Source organism: Saccopteryx leptura, chromosome 3, assembly GCF_036850995.1.
Source record: "Saccopteryx leptura isolate mSacLep1 chromosome 3, mSacLep1_pri_phased_curated, whole genome shotgun sequence".
NCBI classification, from domain to species: domain Eukaryota; kingdom Metazoa; phylum Chordata; class Mammalia; order Chiroptera; family Emballonuridae; genus Saccopteryx; species Saccopteryx leptura.
The window spans coordinates 173123121-173143333 of NC_089505.1; the positions used below are offsets into that span (position 1 = coordinate 173123121).

The 20213-nt window shown below is 40.6% G+C and overlaps 1 protein-coding gene and 1 pseudogene across 1 annotated transcript in view; both read right to left on the bottom strand.

The window, feature by feature from the left end:
* Positions 1-20213, bottom strand: part of SEPTIN10 (septin 10) — a 46917-nt gene that overhangs the window by 13807 nt on the left and 12897 nt on the right. The window contains 4 exon segments of the mRNA XM_066376897.1: positions 2496-2682; positions 5895-6090; positions 6491-6608; positions 13203-13268. Of these exon segments, the coding sequence (XP_066232994.1) occupies positions 2496-2682; positions 5895-6090; positions 6491-6608; positions 13203-13268 (567 nt within the window).
* Positions 6993-12889, bottom strand: LOC136397309 (large ribosomal subunit protein uL4-like; annotated as a pseudogene).

Below are 20213 nucleotides of genomic sequence, written 5' to 3' on the forward strand. Positions count from 1 at the left end.
AACTCATTAATTTTTTATTTTCCAATAATCTAAGCATTAAGTAGTTAGTGACTGATTCTCACAAAACTATGAAACAGGTTGTTTCTTTTCTGCTTCTCATTTCTGTAGGTCCCCTTTCCCCAAAGAGTCCATTCAATCTGTGCTCACTGTCAGTGACTCCTACCTTGATATCCAAGGAAAGAAATTTCACAATGGAAGTTCACAACTCAAAGAAATAACTTTCTCAGCGTGATCTGAAGTTCTACCACCAGCCAGAGTCGGAGAGACATGGGGTCATGAAGACCAACTAATATGTAAAGTTAATTCTGTAAGATTAATGTCCCCATGAAAACTGGATGTCAACACAAATTTAGGTTTTCTGTTTTTGATTATTTAGCTTGTTTTTAATGAAAAATTTCAGACTAACTAGTCATATGTGTCAAGAGAGTAAGATATCATGTAACTTTCAGAATGAACATGAAAAGTAAAAATCATAATTCCTATTCTAGTCTTAAATTCTCTTCTCCAATTTCATGTTGATATACTGGTATATTCAGATTTATTAGTCTTAAATATGCTCCAGTGGATGTAAAGATTTTTCTAACTATCCACGATATAAATGACAGAAGACTTTCCAATAATTGTGGATAAACAGCTTTCATGTTAAATCAGTACATTTGATGTCAAGTTAATATTATGCACTTGTATGTTCAGTAAATTATGCCAATTTAATAACTTATTGCACCCACAGTAAATAGCACAAAGCAGACTGCAGTATAAGTGCCTTACATTAAGCTTTTTGATTGTAATAAAAGTGCCTGACGGTAAGCTTGTGATTGCCAAGGTATCCACTCCAAAGACATCAAGTGTAAATAGACATATTGCCAGGTATTTGACAGAGCTACCAGCAAAATAACTAGATGAGGAATCAGACTGCCCTACCCATAAAGCCCCTCTTTCAGAAAGCCTAAGCAACCTAAAAACAGACCCATTCTTCCCTTCCTGTGCTTGAATTCCACTCTTATGCTTTAAATTCACCAGCAAAGAGTAAATCCACAAAACCCTAGATACCCTGCCCTTGAGCCCTAATAACAGAACCCCAGGTTCATACTCCCTCCATTTCTGTCTTCTCCAGACCTCCCTGTGTGGTCCTCGGGTGTGCTGTGCACCCTCGAGGATCTGTGAGCAGCAAACCTTGCTCTTCAATGTTCCCGATGGTTTCTCGCTGAAGTACACCTGAAATCACAGTATGACATTGACACTGGCAGGTGGGTGGGGACGGATGTCTGTGGTTGAGTAAAGACAGTAGGTGGAGCGCCTCAGGCATCTGGGCTGGGGCACTACTGCCGACAGGCTGGAGGACACCACACAGACTGGAATGGAAGGTAAACATAAGGAGCGCCTGTGTCCCAGGGCAGGGAGAGTAACACGTCTCAGAGGGACGGCACCCGCCACTGTTTCAGTAAGACAGGGCAGCTTTCTGTGTGAAGCAGGGGAGTGTTCTGCTTTTTAGGAATAAAAGGCAAACTACCAATTTAATTAATCTTCACATCTGCCCCTTGAGATCACCTCCTTTAAAAATTCTCTAGCTTTTATTGTCGAGGTGAGGAAACTAAAGGTCAGAGGGCTAGAGAAAGTTGCCCAGGAAAACACAGCTATTAATTCACAGACCGGAGGATTCTCACTACACAGAGAGGAGTGGCCAGTCCTGGATGAACTACTGTCCACCCACATGCTGGCTCTTATGAAGCACCAACGGCAAAACAACTCTAATGAGTGTTCAAGCGTTACTAACCAGATGTGAAGGGGTTTTTCTGTCCCTTGTGCACACAACCATTTTTCCTCTCCCTCAATTTTTTTAATATAATAAGGCCCTAGAAGTTATATCAGCAGAAGTGAACAGTTTCATCAAGAGAAAAGTTAGTTTTCTGCTTGTGGATACATTTACAAGCAAAGAAGAGGGGCCTCAGAAGAAACCAAACCTGCTGACACTTTGAGTTTAGACTTCTAACCTGTAGAGCTGTGAGAAGAGCAACTTCTGTTGTTTGAGCCCCGGTGCGCAGTATTTTGCTATAGAAGCTCTGGCAGACAAACACACGATGTGTCCCAGCAATTTCACTCCCAGGCATATCACCAAGAGGCCTGAAAGGTCACAGAGCACTGCTCATCGTGGCCAAAACTCCAAATGCCCATCAACTGATGAAGCCACACAACAGAATATTATTCAGTAATTCATTAAAAGGAATGAGGTACTAGTAACATTTTTTTTAATGTAGATGAATTCCCATATACTGACATGCAATCTGATCATTGAAAAATAACTAAAATTTTATGTTGCTTTTTTCTTTGCAGCTTATCTTCCAAACTAAATTTCTTTGGAAAATAACCCAAGATTGAAACTTATCAAATGTTTTAAAAATGCACAGAAAAAAGCTATACATATATTATCATAAAGATATCTTAATAATTCAAAACAAATACTAAAGCAGGATAAGCTGGCTCCTTCCCAAGCCCACCTTGCTGTCCAGGCTCTTCATGGTCAGGAGGTCAAGCGTCTTCAGAGAGTGGCCTGTCGGGGAGATGAAATAGAGGCATGCGTGGATACGGGAGTCATGGTAGTTGAAGAGGGAACGCTTAATTTTCAGTTCTTCTTGGAGATAGGCCTCAAACTGAGCATCTATGTAGTCAACGATCGGCTGGTAGCTGCGAAAAATAACTATTTAAATATGGACTGCAACATATTCACCTCACCTCAATAAGGTGTTTATGTAACTCTAAATTTGGAGATCTATAGTTCCTCTCATTAGTAAACACTTAATAGCAATGCTAAATAGGTAACTTCAGTAATAAAACAAATTGAGCAAAGCATGCATGCACAAAGGTAGTACTTTAAACCACTGGGACAACCTGTGCGTTAAACTGTTTTATAGAAATGATACTGACTTTACATGGATTCATGCTGACGTTCGCTTACACAATGGGTACCTTTCCAACAAGGGTCCCCATACATGCCTACACTACTGATTTGATCCTTTCACTTGATGTGTCACCTCCTCTTTAACATGCTAATGCTTTTCATGCCTTACAAATTTGACTTAAAATGCAAGAAGTCGTGGAATTGGACTTAGCTATCCCTTAACTTATTGACACTCATGCCTTTCTTGGTTAAACAGTATGCCATGCTCAAAGTAATTTGACCTGGGTTTCCATTTCTAGTAAATTGCAGGCTCACTCTTTCAATGAAATGAAAGGTGCTGGTTTAAAATAAAAAAAATCATCTCTTAAAATGTCAAAGTATTCATAAAGTGGTAAGGGACTAACCAGGCCAATATTGAAAAGAGTGTGGAAACTCAGAGGTAAGCAGAGGACTAGAATAAGGTAAGTAAACAGGCCAAGTCCAGTCTAATGCCCGTTTTCGCAAGTCAAGTTTTACTGAAACACAGCCACGTCTATTTGCTTATATGTACTGTCTACAGCTGCTTTTAGGACTGGTTAGTGGACAGAAATCATGTGTCCTTCAAAGCTTGAAATACCTACTATCTAGCCCTTCACAAAAGAAGTTTACTAATTCCCGCACTAAAAGCATCAAATCTCGCTTCATTCTGAGGCGATCTATCAACCTAATTCTTGGGCTTTGCTTCAGAAGGGCTCAAAAGATAAGAAGGAAGAAATCAAATTCCAAGGCCCACACAACGTGGAAATCTATGGAGACTGCCTCCTCACATTGAGCTGAGATCCTAAAAGCCTAAACCTTCAGGGTAAGAACGTAAAATCTAAAAGTAAATCTACAGTTCCTACCCTCTCCCAAGAATCTGGAGGGAAGGTTGCCCTGGTACTAACTGAAGTGGGAGAAATGGAAGGAGAGGAGAGAAAGACCCACAGCTGAGCACCGGTGGCTACCCGATCAGGCCCCGCACACATGGGCAGCACAGGTCCATACTGCCTCTTTGGTTCTGGGAACCTCAAGTCATGAAGGAGGTTTAGATGTCCTCAGAGCATAAATGCCCAAGCACATGAGAACATAAAAAGCACAATGAATGAGACCCAAAGAAAAATAACAGACACCAGTAAAATAACCGCAAAAATTTTAAATAAATGAAAAGATATGATTATAAGAAGAGATATAAGAAATAGAAGTAAAAGGCAAATTTAAACATTAAGTACTGGGACTAGTACAGTATAAAAAGTGTTCCCACAGATACCAATATGAGCCATGCAGAATGGACACATTTGAAAAATACAGTGACCAAAATGGAAAACTCAATGGATTAGTTTAATAGAATATATTAGACAAAGCTACAGAGAGTATCAGTATACTGAAAGATAAATAAAAAATAATTATCCAGAAAGCAATACAGAAGGGGAAAAAAAATAAAAATGAGGATTAAGAGACATGGAAGACATAATGAGAAGGTCTAACATGTATTTCACCAAAGTCTCAGAGAGAAAGGAGATAAGAGAAATAGCAGAAGCAATATTTAAAGATGACATGTCAGAATATTTTAAAGAGTTGAAGACAATATTCAGACTCAAGAAGTCAAACAAATTACTAAGAGAATAAATCAGAAATAAAAATGTAGACGTTATGGTGAAACTGGAGAACAGAAAGGTAGGTCCTAAAAGCACTGGTGGGAAAAGGAGAGTACACTAAAGGGCAAACAGACCAACAGCTGACTTCTCAACAGTAAAAATAAAAGCCATGGGACAAGTGGAACACATCTTCAATGGGAAGACAGTAGATAACTGCCCCCCAAAAACTGCATACTAAAGTAAATTTCAACTACAAAAGCAAAACAATATTTTGGTTATGAGGGTAATAAATATTAGCAACATAAAATAATAAAAAAAATATGTGTGGTTAAGAAAAGAAGAAATATGAAACACATGCCTAGATAAGTCAGAAGGGGTAGTTAATGGAGTTTAACTGGTCAGATTCCATTTCCTCATCTATTTGTATCATCAGCGACAAGTATAAATATTAACTGACCTTTAATGTTAAGTTAAAGACTACATTTTATCATTTCTAGGGTAATAGCTACAAGAATAGAAATCACGCTTGAAAGAATGGAGAAATATGGACGAGGCAGGACAAACAAAATCAAAAGATGGTAAATTTAAACACAAACATATCAGTAACTACATTACTACATTAATAGTGAATGAACTAAATGCACAATATAAAGATAAGCATTGTTAGAGTGAATTTAAATAGATATATAAATACTTAATGAGAAACACATCTCAAGCATGATGGTGGAAAAAGGTTGAAAATACAGGGATGGGGAAATAAAACACCATATATGCAAAAACTGATACACCTATACTGAAGTCTGACAATACAGACTTTAACCTAAGAAGCATGACAAGAGAAAAATGGTCACTACATAATAATAAAACTTCCAAGTCTTCAGGATGAGAAATTAAAATTAACCAAAACTGGAAGTACCATATATCAAAATTTGCGGGATTCAGTTAAAGTCATGCTTAGAGGATAATGTATAATCTTAAATGTATATGGCTGAGCATTAATGAAAAATTAGAGCAAATCAGATCAAAATCCAAAGAAAGGTAATTAAAGATATGAGTAGAAATAAAATAGGAAAAACACAAAGTATAAAATTGAGAGGATCAATAAAGCCAAAATCTGAAAAGACCAAGCACACTGATCAAGCCCTGCTGAGACTGACCAAGGGGAAATGACCACAAGCACAACTGACCAGCATCAGGGAAGGAAATGCAGACATCACTACAGATGAGGTAAACAACTAAGAGATGTTTGGAGTACATTATCTATATATTTAAGTAAATATATTTGAAAATTTGGATGGAGTGGGCAGATTTCTGGATAACTGTAATTTACTACAAGTGTCCTGAAACAAGAAAAATTTGTCCTATTACAAGAAGAAAACATATACCTCTCTTCTTTGTTTATTTGGTCACCAAATCCCACTGTATTCACAATAGTCAATTTCAATCGAACATTACTTTCTTGGAGTTCGTAAGTCTGAGCTTTAAGTCTAACATGTGGGTAAAAATGTGGCGATTCACAGTCGTCAAAATTAGTATTAAACAATGTATCAATCAGCGTTGATTTTCCAATTCCAGTTTCCCCTGAAAGAAACAAAGGTACATTTTCACAGATTCACAAGATGGATGACACAAAAAATAGACCTGTAAACTTAGAGTGGTTTTGAAGATGCCACCTATTTCAAATATTTCAAAGGCTGAGTCTGTCCATGAAAGAAATACATGCAAGGGGTGGTCCACTAAGTCATTAGTAGAACATAAAAATGAGTATGTATAAGTTATGCAGAACTCTGAAGAAAGTGCTGAAATGTTTAAAGAACAAATTAAAGTTATAGTAGTACAGCCACAAAGACCAAACTCATAGAATTTAATAACAGAAAAAAATATGTGATCGTGATCTCAAATTATAACATGAGCACCACATAGCTTACAAGAACAAGGTGAGCAGAAGGCCAGGAAGGAACAACTAGGGCGTGGCACTCACCAACACAGAGGATGTTAAAGCAGAAGCCTTGCTGGATGGATCTGTTGACCAGCTGATCAGGCAAACTCTCAAATCCAACATGGCCAGACATCGTTAAAGAACGAACATTTTCTCTTTTCTGCTGACAAAATACAAAACTTTTACTGAGACAGGACATAGTAAATTTGAAAGAATAAATATAGCAAAGAGACTAAAGATTTTAGGATCATTCTATTTCTCCCCGAGATATAACTGATGAAGTAAACTTGTGAGAAATGTGTCTAAACCTTCAAAACACATTTCTCTTTGTAGAATGTGAGTCCAGAACTATTTATAACATAAAAAATTTGATTTTCCAAGTAAACTATGGCACATTCATTCATCAAACAGAATGTTTAAAGTCCTTAAAGATGTTTGTGATACATTTTTAACAATACTTTCTTTTTTTCTGTCTTTGACCAGAGTTTTTATCCAAAATAAGCTGTCCAAAGGAATCTGACTTTTATGAGAATACACAATTATTTCATGCTACAGCCTTCTTTTCTTCTGTGGTGGATTTCTTTTCTGCAGGCTTCTTTTTCTCAGCTGCTGGGTCCTTAGGAGCTGCAGCCTTTCCCCCACGGAACCCTGTAACACCAACGTGTCTTTCCTTTCTCCCGGACCCTGGCTTCTGGCCTGGATGGCGCTGCTGCTGCTCCTCCCACTGGAGCCTGTGGTTCCTGGGGTGGCCAAAGATGGTGTTCTGAAACGTGATCCTTGCATACGGGTTTAGCTTCAACAAGATTGTCGGGTTTTGCAGTGGGTTCTTCCGGACTCTGCAATGAATCTTATTGTGAGGTGCTCAGAGGGCTTTTTGGATCTCCGGGCTGTTCAAGAATCTGCTGAAGGACAGTTGGCTCGGTGGTAGAGCGTTGGCCTGGCATGCGGAAGTTCCGGGTTCGATTCCCGGCCAGGGCACACAGGAGAAGCACCCATCTGCTTCTCCACCCCTCCTCCTCTCCTTCCTCCCTGTCTCTCTCTTCCCCTCCTGCAGCCAAGGCTCCATTGGAGCAAAGATGGCCCGGGCGCTGGGGATGGCTCCTTGGCCTCTACCCCAGGCGCTAGAGTGGCTCTGGTCACGACAGAGCGACGCCCCGGATGGGCAGAGCATCGCCCCTGGTGGGCGTGCTGGGTGGATCCCGGTCGGGCACATGCGGGAGTCTGTCTGACTGCCTCCCCATTTCTGGCTTCAGAAAAATACAAAATAAATAAATAAATAAATAAATAATAAAAAAAAATAATCTACTGAAGTCTGTACTGAGTATCATGTGCATGGGCCGGCTGCAGTTACTCGTGAGGGAGGCAGCCTTAGGCCAAGTGCCACGCAAATCATCTGACTTGCAGGAAGCACTCGCAATCCAAATGCAGAAATGGCCCCAGGCCCACAGCAGCAAGTTTCAAAATGTTCAGTTTGCTTACATTCCTGGGATGTGTCTGAAGGCTTTGATGATACCGCTGTCCTCATAGTAGATGATGCAGGGTCCCCAGTGCTGGATATGATGATGGTTTCTCATTTTGCCTTTGCCAGCTCTCTTTCACTAAGGACTAAGGGGTATAAACCGTTCTGGTATCATTCCTTATCAAGCCTTAAGTCTCTTAATCTTAAGAAGCAAATCAGCCTCCCGGCTCTTCTTATATTCCATCAACTTTTTCTTCAGACACCAAAGGAAGTCAGGAACTTCTCAATATGATGACCTTTACCCATGACCAATGCTGGTGAGGTCGAGGCCACCAAGGCAGTGCAGACAGCATATCATGTCTGTGCTGAGCTCACTCTGTGGTGCCAATGGCACCAGGTTTGGGTTGGTGTAAACTTGCAGCCCCCACGACACATACTTCCAAAAGCATACCAGTTGGAACAATGAGTCCCCCACCTGGAACTCTGGGAATTCGGGCCACAGCCCTGCCTGGGCCCCAACTCAGCACTGGTCTGATGACTTGCCAATTCACGGACAGTGCTGGGCTATTGTTTCACAAGTAAATGTGAACACAGGTCACAATATGCAGATGAATGACAGCCTTGAACACACGAGGCAGAGTGACACTTCTGCCAGTTGATCTCTCTTTTGGAGCACTCTGATGTCACTGGACCAGCACATAGCATAGCGTGGGGATGAGAGAACCACGCTCCTCTCAACCTGTGGCTCCTTTTTCACCAGAAAAGGAATATTTTAATTCTTGTATTAAAATGTTAAGAGAAAAAATATTCAATATTTTAGATACAGTTCTAGCGCCCAGTAATGGCAGAATGACATGTCACACTAACCTCCCTGTTAACCCTTGGAGTAGTGAGTTTTTTTCATGCTTGCTGACCCCTGGGAGTGAGTTTTTTTAAAAAAATGGAATTAGTTCCAGTTATAGTTTTTATTTTATTTTATTTTATTTATTTTTTGTATTTTTCTGAAGCTGGAAACGGGGAGGCAGTCAGACAGACCCCCACATGTGCCCGACTGGGATCCACCCGGCATGCCCACCAGGGGGCGATGCTCTGCCCATCCGGGGCGTCGCTCAGTCGTGACCAGAGCCACTCTAGCGCCTGGGGCAGAGGCCAAGGAGCCATCCCCAGTGCCCGGGCCAAGTTTTGCTCCAATGGAGCCTCGGCTGCGGGAGGGGAAGAGAGAGACAGAGAGGAAGGAGAGGGGGAGGGGTGGAGAAGTAGATGGGCACTTCTCCTGTGTGCCCTGGCCGGGAATCGAACCCGGGACTCCTGCACGCCAGGCCGACGCTCTACCACCGAGCCAACCGGCCAGGGCGTATAGTTTTATTAATTTAAAATCATGTTTGTTTGATAACCAATTTATGGAAACAAGAAGAACATACATTTGGCTTTTTTTTTTTTTAATGTTGCCTTACACATTCTTAAAATAAATCTATCGCACCCTGGATGGTCAGGAGGCACAAGGATGTACATGAACATTTGTACTACTCAAAGGGTTAATACTAATTATAATCAATTTTTTCAAGGTACTAGAGTGCAACCAAAGGCTGATAGACAGTGGAAGGGAGAGTCTGGAGGAGGAAACCATACAAGGTGAGGTGACACTTTCAGCTTTCTGCCTGAGGATGCTCCTAGTCACTGCTGCATAGGAAGACAGAGCTCAAAATGCCAACGAGGTCTTCCTGGGTTGATAAGTCAGTTGGAGATAAGGGCATGCAAATCAGCTGGAAACTGAAGGAGAAAATTCCAGAAAGGAGTAACTCCAAAATCTGCAAATACACTCCCTGAAAGCCTCAGCTGACTGCTGAGCTGCATGTGTGGAGGAGGTGTGTGAGGCGCCAGCAGGGGAGGGTGGGGAGGGGAAGAGGCTACTGACAGTGTCCAAGAAGCTTTCCTGGAGAGCTTGACTTTTAAGTCTGTAAATTAAAGGGCTTGGTAAACACTTCAAGGCTTTCCACTGAAAACCTATATGGGTCACATGTTAGGAAGAAGAATCACACCCCAGGAGTCAGAAATGCTCCCTTGTATAGAAAGCACCCTCTGAGGTAGACCTGCTCTAAAAATGCCTATGACAAAGGCTCAACATAATCAATGTGCCCAGCTACAAATCTGTTGCTAGAACAAAGGTCAGCACTCACTCCTCAGAGGAAGAAGACAATCCAGCACCCCCACAAAGTATCATTCATAATATCTCTGATACAAGCGAATGTACTAACATAGGAAGAAAAAGCTGATTCACAGTCAAGGACAAAACAAAACAAGTCAACAGAAAGAGATTCACAAATGAACCAAATGTTGACTTACCTGATAAGAACTTTAAAATACCTATGATAACCCTGTTAAAAAAGAAAAGATACTCTTTTCCAAAGTAAAGAGAGATGGATATAACAGGTGATATCACAGGAAATTATAATGTGAATGCTCTGAACAAGAGGCAACAAATAGAATTCACAGATCGACAAAATGCAACATCTAAAATAAAGTTACTGGACAGTATTAATGGATCAAGCAATGGAACAGAGATTTGTTCAACAGTTATTATCCAAGCTAAGTATCTTTATTTAACCAAGCTAAAATTCTGTCATAGAAAAATATAACAAGAGACTCAAAAAACTACAGGACAATATCAACGACCTAACACAACTATGACCAAAATACCAGATACGAAAGAAGGGTCAGGCAAAGGAAGGGAGGAAGAAACTATGGTATCTAAGTGATGGGAAATGCAGCAATTTTCTAAAAATGAAATAAGAGATACAAGAATTTCAGCAAACAATAAATGGTGGAAATCCAAAGGAACCCAAAAGTAAGAAAACTACTATATTTAACCCTTTTGAGGAGTATTTTTCATGCTTGCTGATGCCTGGGAGTGAGTTTTTTTTTTCCAAAAAATGAAATTAGTTCCAATTATAGTTCTTTAGTTTAAAATCATGTTTGTTTCATAATTAATTTATGGAAACAGGAAGAACATACATTTGCCTTTTTTTTAATGTTGCCTTACACATTTTTAAAATAAAAATTTTTGTCACGATCGCACTCTGGATGGTCAGGAGGCACAAGGACGTACATGAATGTTAGTCAAGGATAAAGAAAAATTTTACGAGCAACCAAGTGTAGGAGACATATTATACACAAGTAAGACATGAAATGACCACAGGTTTCTCATAAGAAACAATGCAAACCAGAAGACAAAGAACATCAATAAAATGCCAAAAGAAAAAAGGAACAATATCCTTTACAAATGAAGGCAAAATGAAGACTTTTTTTTTTAAGTGCAAGGAGAAATAGAGAGTTACACTCCACATGTGTCCCAACTGGGACTCACCCAGCAATGCCCATCTGGGGCTGATGCTCAAATCAACCAAGCTATCCTCAGTGCACAGGGCCAATGCTTGAACCAAGCGAGCCACTGGCTGAGAGAGGAGGAAAGAGAGAAAATGAGGAGAGGGAAGAGAAGAGAAGCAGATGTTTGCTTCTCATGTGTGCTCTGACTGGGGATCAAACCCAAGATGTCTGTTCCACTGAGCAAACGCTCTACCCCCTGAGCCAGCTGGCCAGGGCAGACATCTTTACACAAACAAAATCTGAGAAAATTCATAGCCAGAAGACTTACACTGTGTGAGACACTTAAAGTTCTTCAAGGGAAAGGAAAATGACAATAGATGGAAACTGAGATCTGCAAAAAGGAATGAAGATTGAAAATGTAAAATGAAGAAATATGAGAACTTTTTGCTTATTTTAATTTCTTGAAAATATAATGGAATGTTTATAGCAAAAACAGCAATTATAGGATCTATATATAATGTATGCAGAAGTAGAATGTTTGATAACAGCACAAAGGATAGGAAGGGGAATAGAAATACACTGTTGCTATGTTTCTGTATTATATATGAACTACTATAATATTGTTTGAAGGTTGTATGTCAGTTAAAGCCTGTATCAATTACTATTTTAAAAAATTAAAATAAAACAGAGATGTAGCTAATAAGCCAATAGGGAAGATAAAATGCAATCATAAAAATACTGTATTAATCCAAAAGAAGGCAGGAAGAGGAAAAAAAAAGGAAAAATTAGAACAAATGGCAAATCAAGATATATCTGTAATTAAATGTAAATGATCTAAACCAGCACTAATCAATAGGACTTTCTGTGATGACGAAAATGTTTTTTCTTTTTATGATTATGGTTACTCCTACCCATGTGTTTTTTTAATTTTTTTCTTCTTTTCCAAGTTGAGGGGAGGGGAGATAGACAGATTCCCACATGCGCCCTGCCTGGGAGCCACCTGGCAACCCCCATCTGGGGCCATGCTTGCAACTGAGCTACTTTTAGCACCTGAGACAGAGGCTCCACAGAGCCATCTTCAACACCCAGGGCAGATGCACTTGAACCAACCGAGCCATGGCTGTAGGACAGTGCGGGGACAGTAGGGGAGAGGTGGAGAAGCAGATCGTCACTTTTCCTGTGTGCCCTGACCGGCATCGAACTTGGGACATCCACACACCAGGGCTGACACTCTTCCACTTAGCCAACTGGCCAGGGCTAGAATAATTCAAAAAATCTTCAAGGTGATAAAATAAAGATGAAGTATATTATTACCAATGAGAGAAAAATAAAGAAGACAGCAGTTTGGTGGTCTAATTATGACTTACCAAAACCGTGGGGACCGGAGCATGTGTGGGCGGAAGTGGGACATGTAAGATGAGAAGCTGGAGCACAGAACTAAAGGAAATTCTTTAATCTTATCAAATTATGCATGCTTGCATTTGTAATTTTCTTTTTAAAGAAACTGACAATTCCTCTCACATTACATTTACTCCCTCATTTTAAATATAAATTTTAACATGAATTATCTAAACACATCCCTCCTACATAGGCACATTTAGAACCCCACAAGCAGTAGGGTCCACAAGCACTCTCTGGAAGGCATATGGCGGGTCCATCCGACAACCTCTGACACTCTGGAGAACTGAAGGAGCTCTGTGCAACCACCAGAGTCTGGAAGATGCACAGCAGAAGCAGTGCTGGTCTTCAGTTAGCATTTTAATCTGATTAATGTCAAGCAGACCAGAGACAGTGGAGATGTGACAGCTATTCAACTCATCACTAATTTTTTAACTTGAGTCAACATAAAAGTTAATTCACATTCAAGGTAAGTACAAACAAACGAAAAAAACTATTCAGGTCACAATAGTGATCTTGAAATCATAGAGGCATCTGGAGTTCAGTATTGATCTATGTAAGAGATATACTCACTCTCTGTTCATCGTCAGGTACTTGGGAGGACAGACAGAATTTTGTTGCCATGTGAGACTGAAAGAGCTGAAAAAAATGAAATGAAAATAGTATTACTAAAAAAAAACCCCATCTTTAAATACTATACTTTGCCGGGGTCCAGCCCCGGGGGGGATCCAGGGGTCCCACAGGAGGAGACGGCGTCGGCGAAATCGAGTGAGAGAGCCGAATTCTTTATTCTCTGGTTAGCATTTACAGCCAGGCATGTCTGCCAAATGCTAGTATAGCTCCCTTTTTATACACACACACTGAGTTACAATCACATGGTGTTAATTATTGCTTTTGTTTCACTATGTTCGCCTGTTTCCAGATAACAGTTAATTTACATCTATGAATCACAAACCAGGTAGCAAATCATTCAAAATACAAAATAACTTGAATAGCGATAACAACATCAGTAAAAGCTTTTAAAGTATTAGTACTAATAGTTAACTAACTTTACTGCTGTTGTGAGTTAAGGGGCAGAGAGAGATTTAGCAGACGACTAACAATGGACCACCGCTTGCTCAGGTAAATGGCCTTGAGTTTATGCAATGTCCTACTTTTTCTCACAAGATTCTAAAAGGCTTGCCTCTAAAGAAATTAACATAACATTAAGAATAGCTTTCACCCAAAGATATGCAGAGTGCACTTGCAAGATAGCCCAGCAGCAACACAAGACATTAACTGTTATTACTTCCATGGATTTCCCTACATTTTTCTCATTATTATAGAATTTTGGAAAGTATGTAAATCTCATGAGAACATCTCATTGAGAAAGCCTAGCAATTGCCTTTAGTCAAAAGACAATTCTCTTAGTAAAACATTCTTTTCTTGCTGACTACGCTCTCATCCTAGGCCACACAATGGGCCATTCTACTATACCTTACCTAAGATACTATTGTCTAGTCAAATATTACTTATTTATTGTATTTAAGTACTAGTTAAGTTCTAACTCTATTCTTCTCAGAGTGTACCACTATCTGCAAATCAAATAAGAAGAAAGGAATGTTTCTCTACTCTATCACATGAAAAGGCTAGGGAGGAAAAATGTTGAATTAAGTGAAGGCCGAAGGGTGCTCTGTGCACAGCCACTGCCTCCTACCCATTCACAAGTCACAATCTATTCTTTCTAACATGACTAAGAAGGAATTCTACAGACTTAACCCTTTATGAGGGATATCATAGCCAGCCTCTTATGTCTATGAGCCCAGTTCAAGGGGCTTACAGGCTTTTCTGTGGAACTCACACCCTCTGTCTCATTTCCAAAGAAATCACTACAAATCTACAGGGAAAGCACGGTACTATTATCCCTGTGCCATAAATAATAGCACACACCCAGAAAAAGGTGGGATATAAGGCCAGATTAATTCAAAAAGTCAAAGGGAGAAGTATCGTTGTGTCTCTCCTTTGGGTGACTTCGTCAACCCGCAGCCATTGGTCTTCTCTGCTGTGACCTTGTCAGCCAGCAGTTGTGGGTCTTCTCCTACTGTGACCTTGTCAGCCAGCAGTTGTGGGTCTTCTCCTGCTGTGACCTTGTCAGCCAGCAGTTGTGGATCGGCTCCCAACAATACTTACATTAAAAGAAATTCTAATATTGTCATTATTACCAAATTTTTTCTTGTAATCTATACAACTGAGTCATGTTTAAAACTTTTCTTGCTACACAGATATCTGCATAAGTAAATATATAAGTCAATATAGAATATACATTAATATACTCACTCAACATATACAAAATTTATTTTAAAAATAGTAAACACTGATTTACATATAGGAAGACAAACAAACACATTACTTTTATTTGAAACATTTTATGGTATTAAAAAAAAAGTAACTAAGCTATTTCACTCAAAAAAATACTCTAGGAGCCAAGAGGCATTCAAAATCGGCACATTCACTATAGCATGCCAGGGGAAATAGGTATGGTAATGCCTATTCAATTTCAGTAGAGTTGGGAAAGCAGGAATTTTAAATGTGAAAATATCCCTTAGTTATCCAATTAAAATAGAAATAATTATCATTTTTTAAAATATTTTTTTAGAGATTTATTTTAGAGAGGAGGTGGGGGAGGGGAGGAGCAGGAAGCATCTACTCATATGTGCCTTGACTGGGCAAGCCCAGGGCCCCAAACTGGTGACCTCAGTGTTTCCAGGTTGATGCTTTATTCACTGAGCCACCAGAGGTCAGGCTGAAGTAATTATTACATATAAAACTCCTATTATATTCCCCATCTCTACGCTAGTTTATTAAATACATTTTCTTAGTCAAACCTTACAACAGATCTGAGCTACACATTCTCACAGCCTAAACAAGATTCAGATAGCTTAAGCAACTCACCCCAGTCCATACAAGCTAGTGAGTATAGACACAGGCTTGATCTGAGGCAAAGCTGTCCCTTGCACTGTCCCACGTTGTAAACCACATTATGTATTCACTGTGTCACTGGGCTTCAAGTCAGGAGTGGGGACAGAGCGGTGTCAGACTTGTGTGAGTTCTAAAGCAATGCTGCCTCAGAATGCACAATCATCCTATTTCTGGTGCAGCATAAGATAGGAAATGGGTGCATTTTTTAAGAGTAGTATTCAAGTGGGCATAGTAAGAACACATGCAGACAGTACCAATGGGAATATAGTGCACAATCAAGCTCCCTCCTCCCTCTGGTCCCTAGGACCTCAGCAGTTCTGCTCCCCAGATGCCACCAGACTTCTGTTTCTATTCAGAGACAGACAACCATGCATGTAGAAACACACATGGACGTGCAGGTCTCCTTTGTTACATAAATGGGAGTGGCCTATTGCTCAGTATTTTTTGTTTGTGTTTTCCTTAATCTTCACTGGAGACTGCGTCTCCAGGATTCGGATCAACCTCAATTGTTTCTACAGCATAGCATTTTATTCTGCATACTACAGCACACATGGAGGTGCTATCCTTATTGAAGCAGTCTCCCTGATAAAAGGGGGAACCTTACCACTGCAACAAGAGAGTGGTGATTCTGCACCTCACCCCCACCGCTTTACCCCACCCCACTCCTGCCAGTGTGAATGCAGTCCCACACAGACACATAGGACATTTCATGACTGGACTTTGCAGACTGCTAACAGCAGCCTTCCCCTGTACATCTGGGTAACCTAAGCCTAAAGAGTGAGCCTTGTCCAGTGACTACCACACACTGAGTGTCTCCAAACCCTCAGCAGCTGGCTGAGCACACTGGTCCAACATGAAATGGTTCTTTTCAGATGCAAGATACCCCAACAATATAAAAGTACACCTGCCCTGGCCGGACAGCTCGGTTGGTTGGAGCATCATCCATATGCAATACAAAGGTTGTGGGTTTGATCCCCGGTCAGGGCACAAACAGGAACAGAGTGATGTCCCTGACTCTCTTTCTCTTTCTCTCTTCCTCGCTCTCGCGAAAAATTATTGAAATCAATAATTTTTAAAATAAATAAATAAATAAATAAATAAATGTATACCTATTAGCTGTGTTTTACAATTTAAAGAGTGAGAAGGACATAATGATACAAAGTACATCAGAATGGCAAAAGGTTTTATTCCTGCTTTTAACTATACATACACTTCACCTCACTCCCTCCAACCAGCCTCTGACATTTTAATAAGCCCCCTCACTCTGGTCACTACGTGGCATATAAGCAGTACATCACGTCCATTTCCTGGCTAGGATAGAACGGTGAGCAGTGGTGGTTACGAACATCTGGAGAAAGACTGTTACAGGCAGAGCAGTTTCTAAGAGGTCAATGATAGTCACCTGAGTCAGAGAAGTAGTGTGGCATCACATGGAGTGGCATGTAAGGTAGGAAAAAGCCCTGAGCACCAGAAGGGAGGTAGAATATCATATCTGGGGAAAGTAAATAGTGTTTACAAGAGCTTGGTAAGAAAGAGAGGGTTCACTGCTCTCCTGCTGGAAGGTCATGAATGAGGCTGAGGAACAGATTAGGGACGCTGCACACCAGCAGCTGACTGAACAAGTCTAAGTGTCCATCTGAAGAGCCTGACTTGTGGCAAAGGCAAAGATGTACCACAGAAAATAACTTTTTAGGGGGCCTGTTCAGAGTCTGGCATTACACAGACTAAGGGGGGAGAGCACTCCACACTATTACCAATGTGGCATGTGTGCTCACACTAGTGATGGGAGTGAGGTGCCACACATCCAATTAACGGAAGACTGTCATTTCCATGTATCAGTGATAACACTTTAAGTAAAATTAAACTTTTTAAAATTATAGTAAGAAAGCAGTTGTTGGTTTTTTCTGCTGGTAAGTAAAATTTGCTCAGGAAAAAAAATAAGATAGGTTTTGTACTCATTTGTTGTTAAACTTTGACTAATAAAACTTGGGTTATGTAAGTTGCTATCAAACATCTGCTTTTGTTTATTAATTTCCTTTGTTTCTGAATACCTGTCAAAAAGCCTACTTAAAATCTCTATGTATAGCCTCACCAGGCGGTGGCACAGTGGATAGAGCGTCGGATTGGGACTCGGAGGACCCAGATCCGAAACCCCAAAGTTGCCGTCTTGAGCACGGGCTCATCTGGTTTGAGCAAAGCTCACCAGCTTGGACCCAAGGTCGCTGGCTTGCGCAAAGGGTTACTCGGTCTGCTGAAGGCCCATGGTCAAGGCACATATGAGAAAGCAATCAATGAACAACTAAGGTGCCGCAACTAAGAATTGATGCTTCTCATCTCTCTCTGTTCCTGTCTGTCTGTCCCTATCTGCCCTTCTCTGTCACACAAAAAATAAAATCTCTATGTATAAATGTTTTGATCAGGAAGTAAGAATGAGTCATATAAATGTATTATAAATAGTTTTTTTAAGTGACAGTGGAGATAGAGAGACAGACTCCTGCATGTGCCCTTACCAGAATCACTGGCAACCCCCACCTAAGGCCGATGATTGAATCAACAGAGCTATTCTCAGCACCTGAGGCCAATGCTCAAACCAAATGAGCCACTGGATACAGGAGGGCAGAGGGAGAGAATGGGGAGAGGGAGGAGGAGAGAAGCAGATGGTCATTTCTCATGTGTGCCTTGACCCAGGATCAAACTCGGAAGTCCACACACTGGGCCAACACTCTATCCACTGAGCCAACCAGCCAGGGCCATAAATAGTTTCTTTTAATTTTTTCCACTGGTGCTATTTAGTCAAAATTTTAAAATATGTTTTAGAATAAAAATAGTTTTTCATAAATTAACAGGGCATTATTGAAGGTAAAATAACGAGGCAAGAGTTGACTTACTCCCTCTAGTGGTGAACTCTAAATTAAAAAAAAAAACAAAAAACACTGTGGAGATGGAATTCTAGTCTGCTCTATCCCTGACCACTTACTTACTATGTGCAAATCACTATGCTGGGCACTGGGGTCTCAGGAGTAAGACATGGCCCTTGACCTTCAGAGCTTATCTCAGGAGAAACACACTTATAACAAGCAATCATATTTTCATTCCAAGGCACAAGGAAGATAACAAACTCACTATGTACAATAACTACACATAGTTTACTTTTTCTATATTTATTATAAATACAAATACATATATACATACACACATACATATATACATACTATACATACAGAAACACATATATACTTAAATCTATACACTTACTACTTAAAAGGAAAAACCTTAAACAGTGCCTTTAACTCCTGGCAGTCAAACAGACACTTAATTATTTATTTTTTAAAGTTGTAATATAAATCAATCATGGAAAACAGTGCCAGAACATTCTGGGGTAGCTGGAGGAAAATCAGGTTCTCCCGACTTCTTCAAACCTTCAGTTTGGGAGGCACTGGCAACACAACAGAGTTGGCATCAACTTGTCCCGGGGTCCTTTGGGAGACTTGTAGCAGATGACCATTTCCCTATCAGAAAATTATGGGGAAATGTCTGGTGATCCTTTCACAACAGGCCCCTAGATAACTTTCCTCATTCTAGTAGGACATATTTCTTGGAAACTGCCTTATAGCTTCTCCATGTATAACAATGACCCTTGGAGGAAGAGAATCTTGACTTGACTTTAAAAATAGCTTCATTTGGCCCTGGCCACGCTCAGTGGTAGAGCGTCGGCCTGGCGTGCGGAAGTCCTGGGTTCGATTCCCGGCCAGGGCACACAGGAGAGGCGCCCATCTGCTTCTCCACCCCTCCCCCTCTCCTTCCTCTCTGTCTCTCTCTTCCCCTCCCGCAGCCGAGGCTCCATTGGAGCAAAAAGATGGCCCGGGCGCTGGGGATGGCTCCTTGGCCTCTGCCCCAGGCGCTAGAGTGGTTCTGGTCTCGACAGAGTGAGGCCCTGGATGGGCAGAGCATCGCCCCCTGGTGGGCGTGCTGGGTAGATCCCGGTTGGGCGCATGCGGGGGTCTGTCTGACTGCCTCCCCGTTTCCAGCTTCAGAAAAATACACACACACACACACACACACACACAAAAAAAAAATAGCTTCCTTTAACTTCACTTCCCCACAATCTTTATCTTTATAAAGTTAATCCAAGAAATAGAACCAAAGTTCCCAAATTGTCCCCTGGTATTCCTGGGAGTCTTTTAGGACCAAAAAAGGGGGGGGGGGGCTAGTTAACGGATTTGATAGGACAGCATTCTTTGGCTTAAAACAGTACTTTTAAAGATCCCACAGACTAAATCTTTAAAATTTTTTATTAAATCTTCAGGTTAAGGAAACTTTAAAGTTAATATTGTTGATCTAAAATTTTTCTAAAAATAAGCAGTAATATTACCTTTGTGAAATTATGCAGAAGATAACAGAAGTAGATGCTAATTAGGATGATTCTAGAAGTAGATGCTAATTACAACCCAGGAGAAAAATAACAATCGAAACCAACAAGATTTGGTAACATAAGGCAAAGCAACACCTCCTGTGTGCAGGCCATGCCTGGACTTCCCCAGGACAGTCTCTGTCTAGGGCTGCTTACGGTAGTCCAAGCGCTATCATAGATCAATTTTACCATCATCTCCAATAAACACAAAAGCT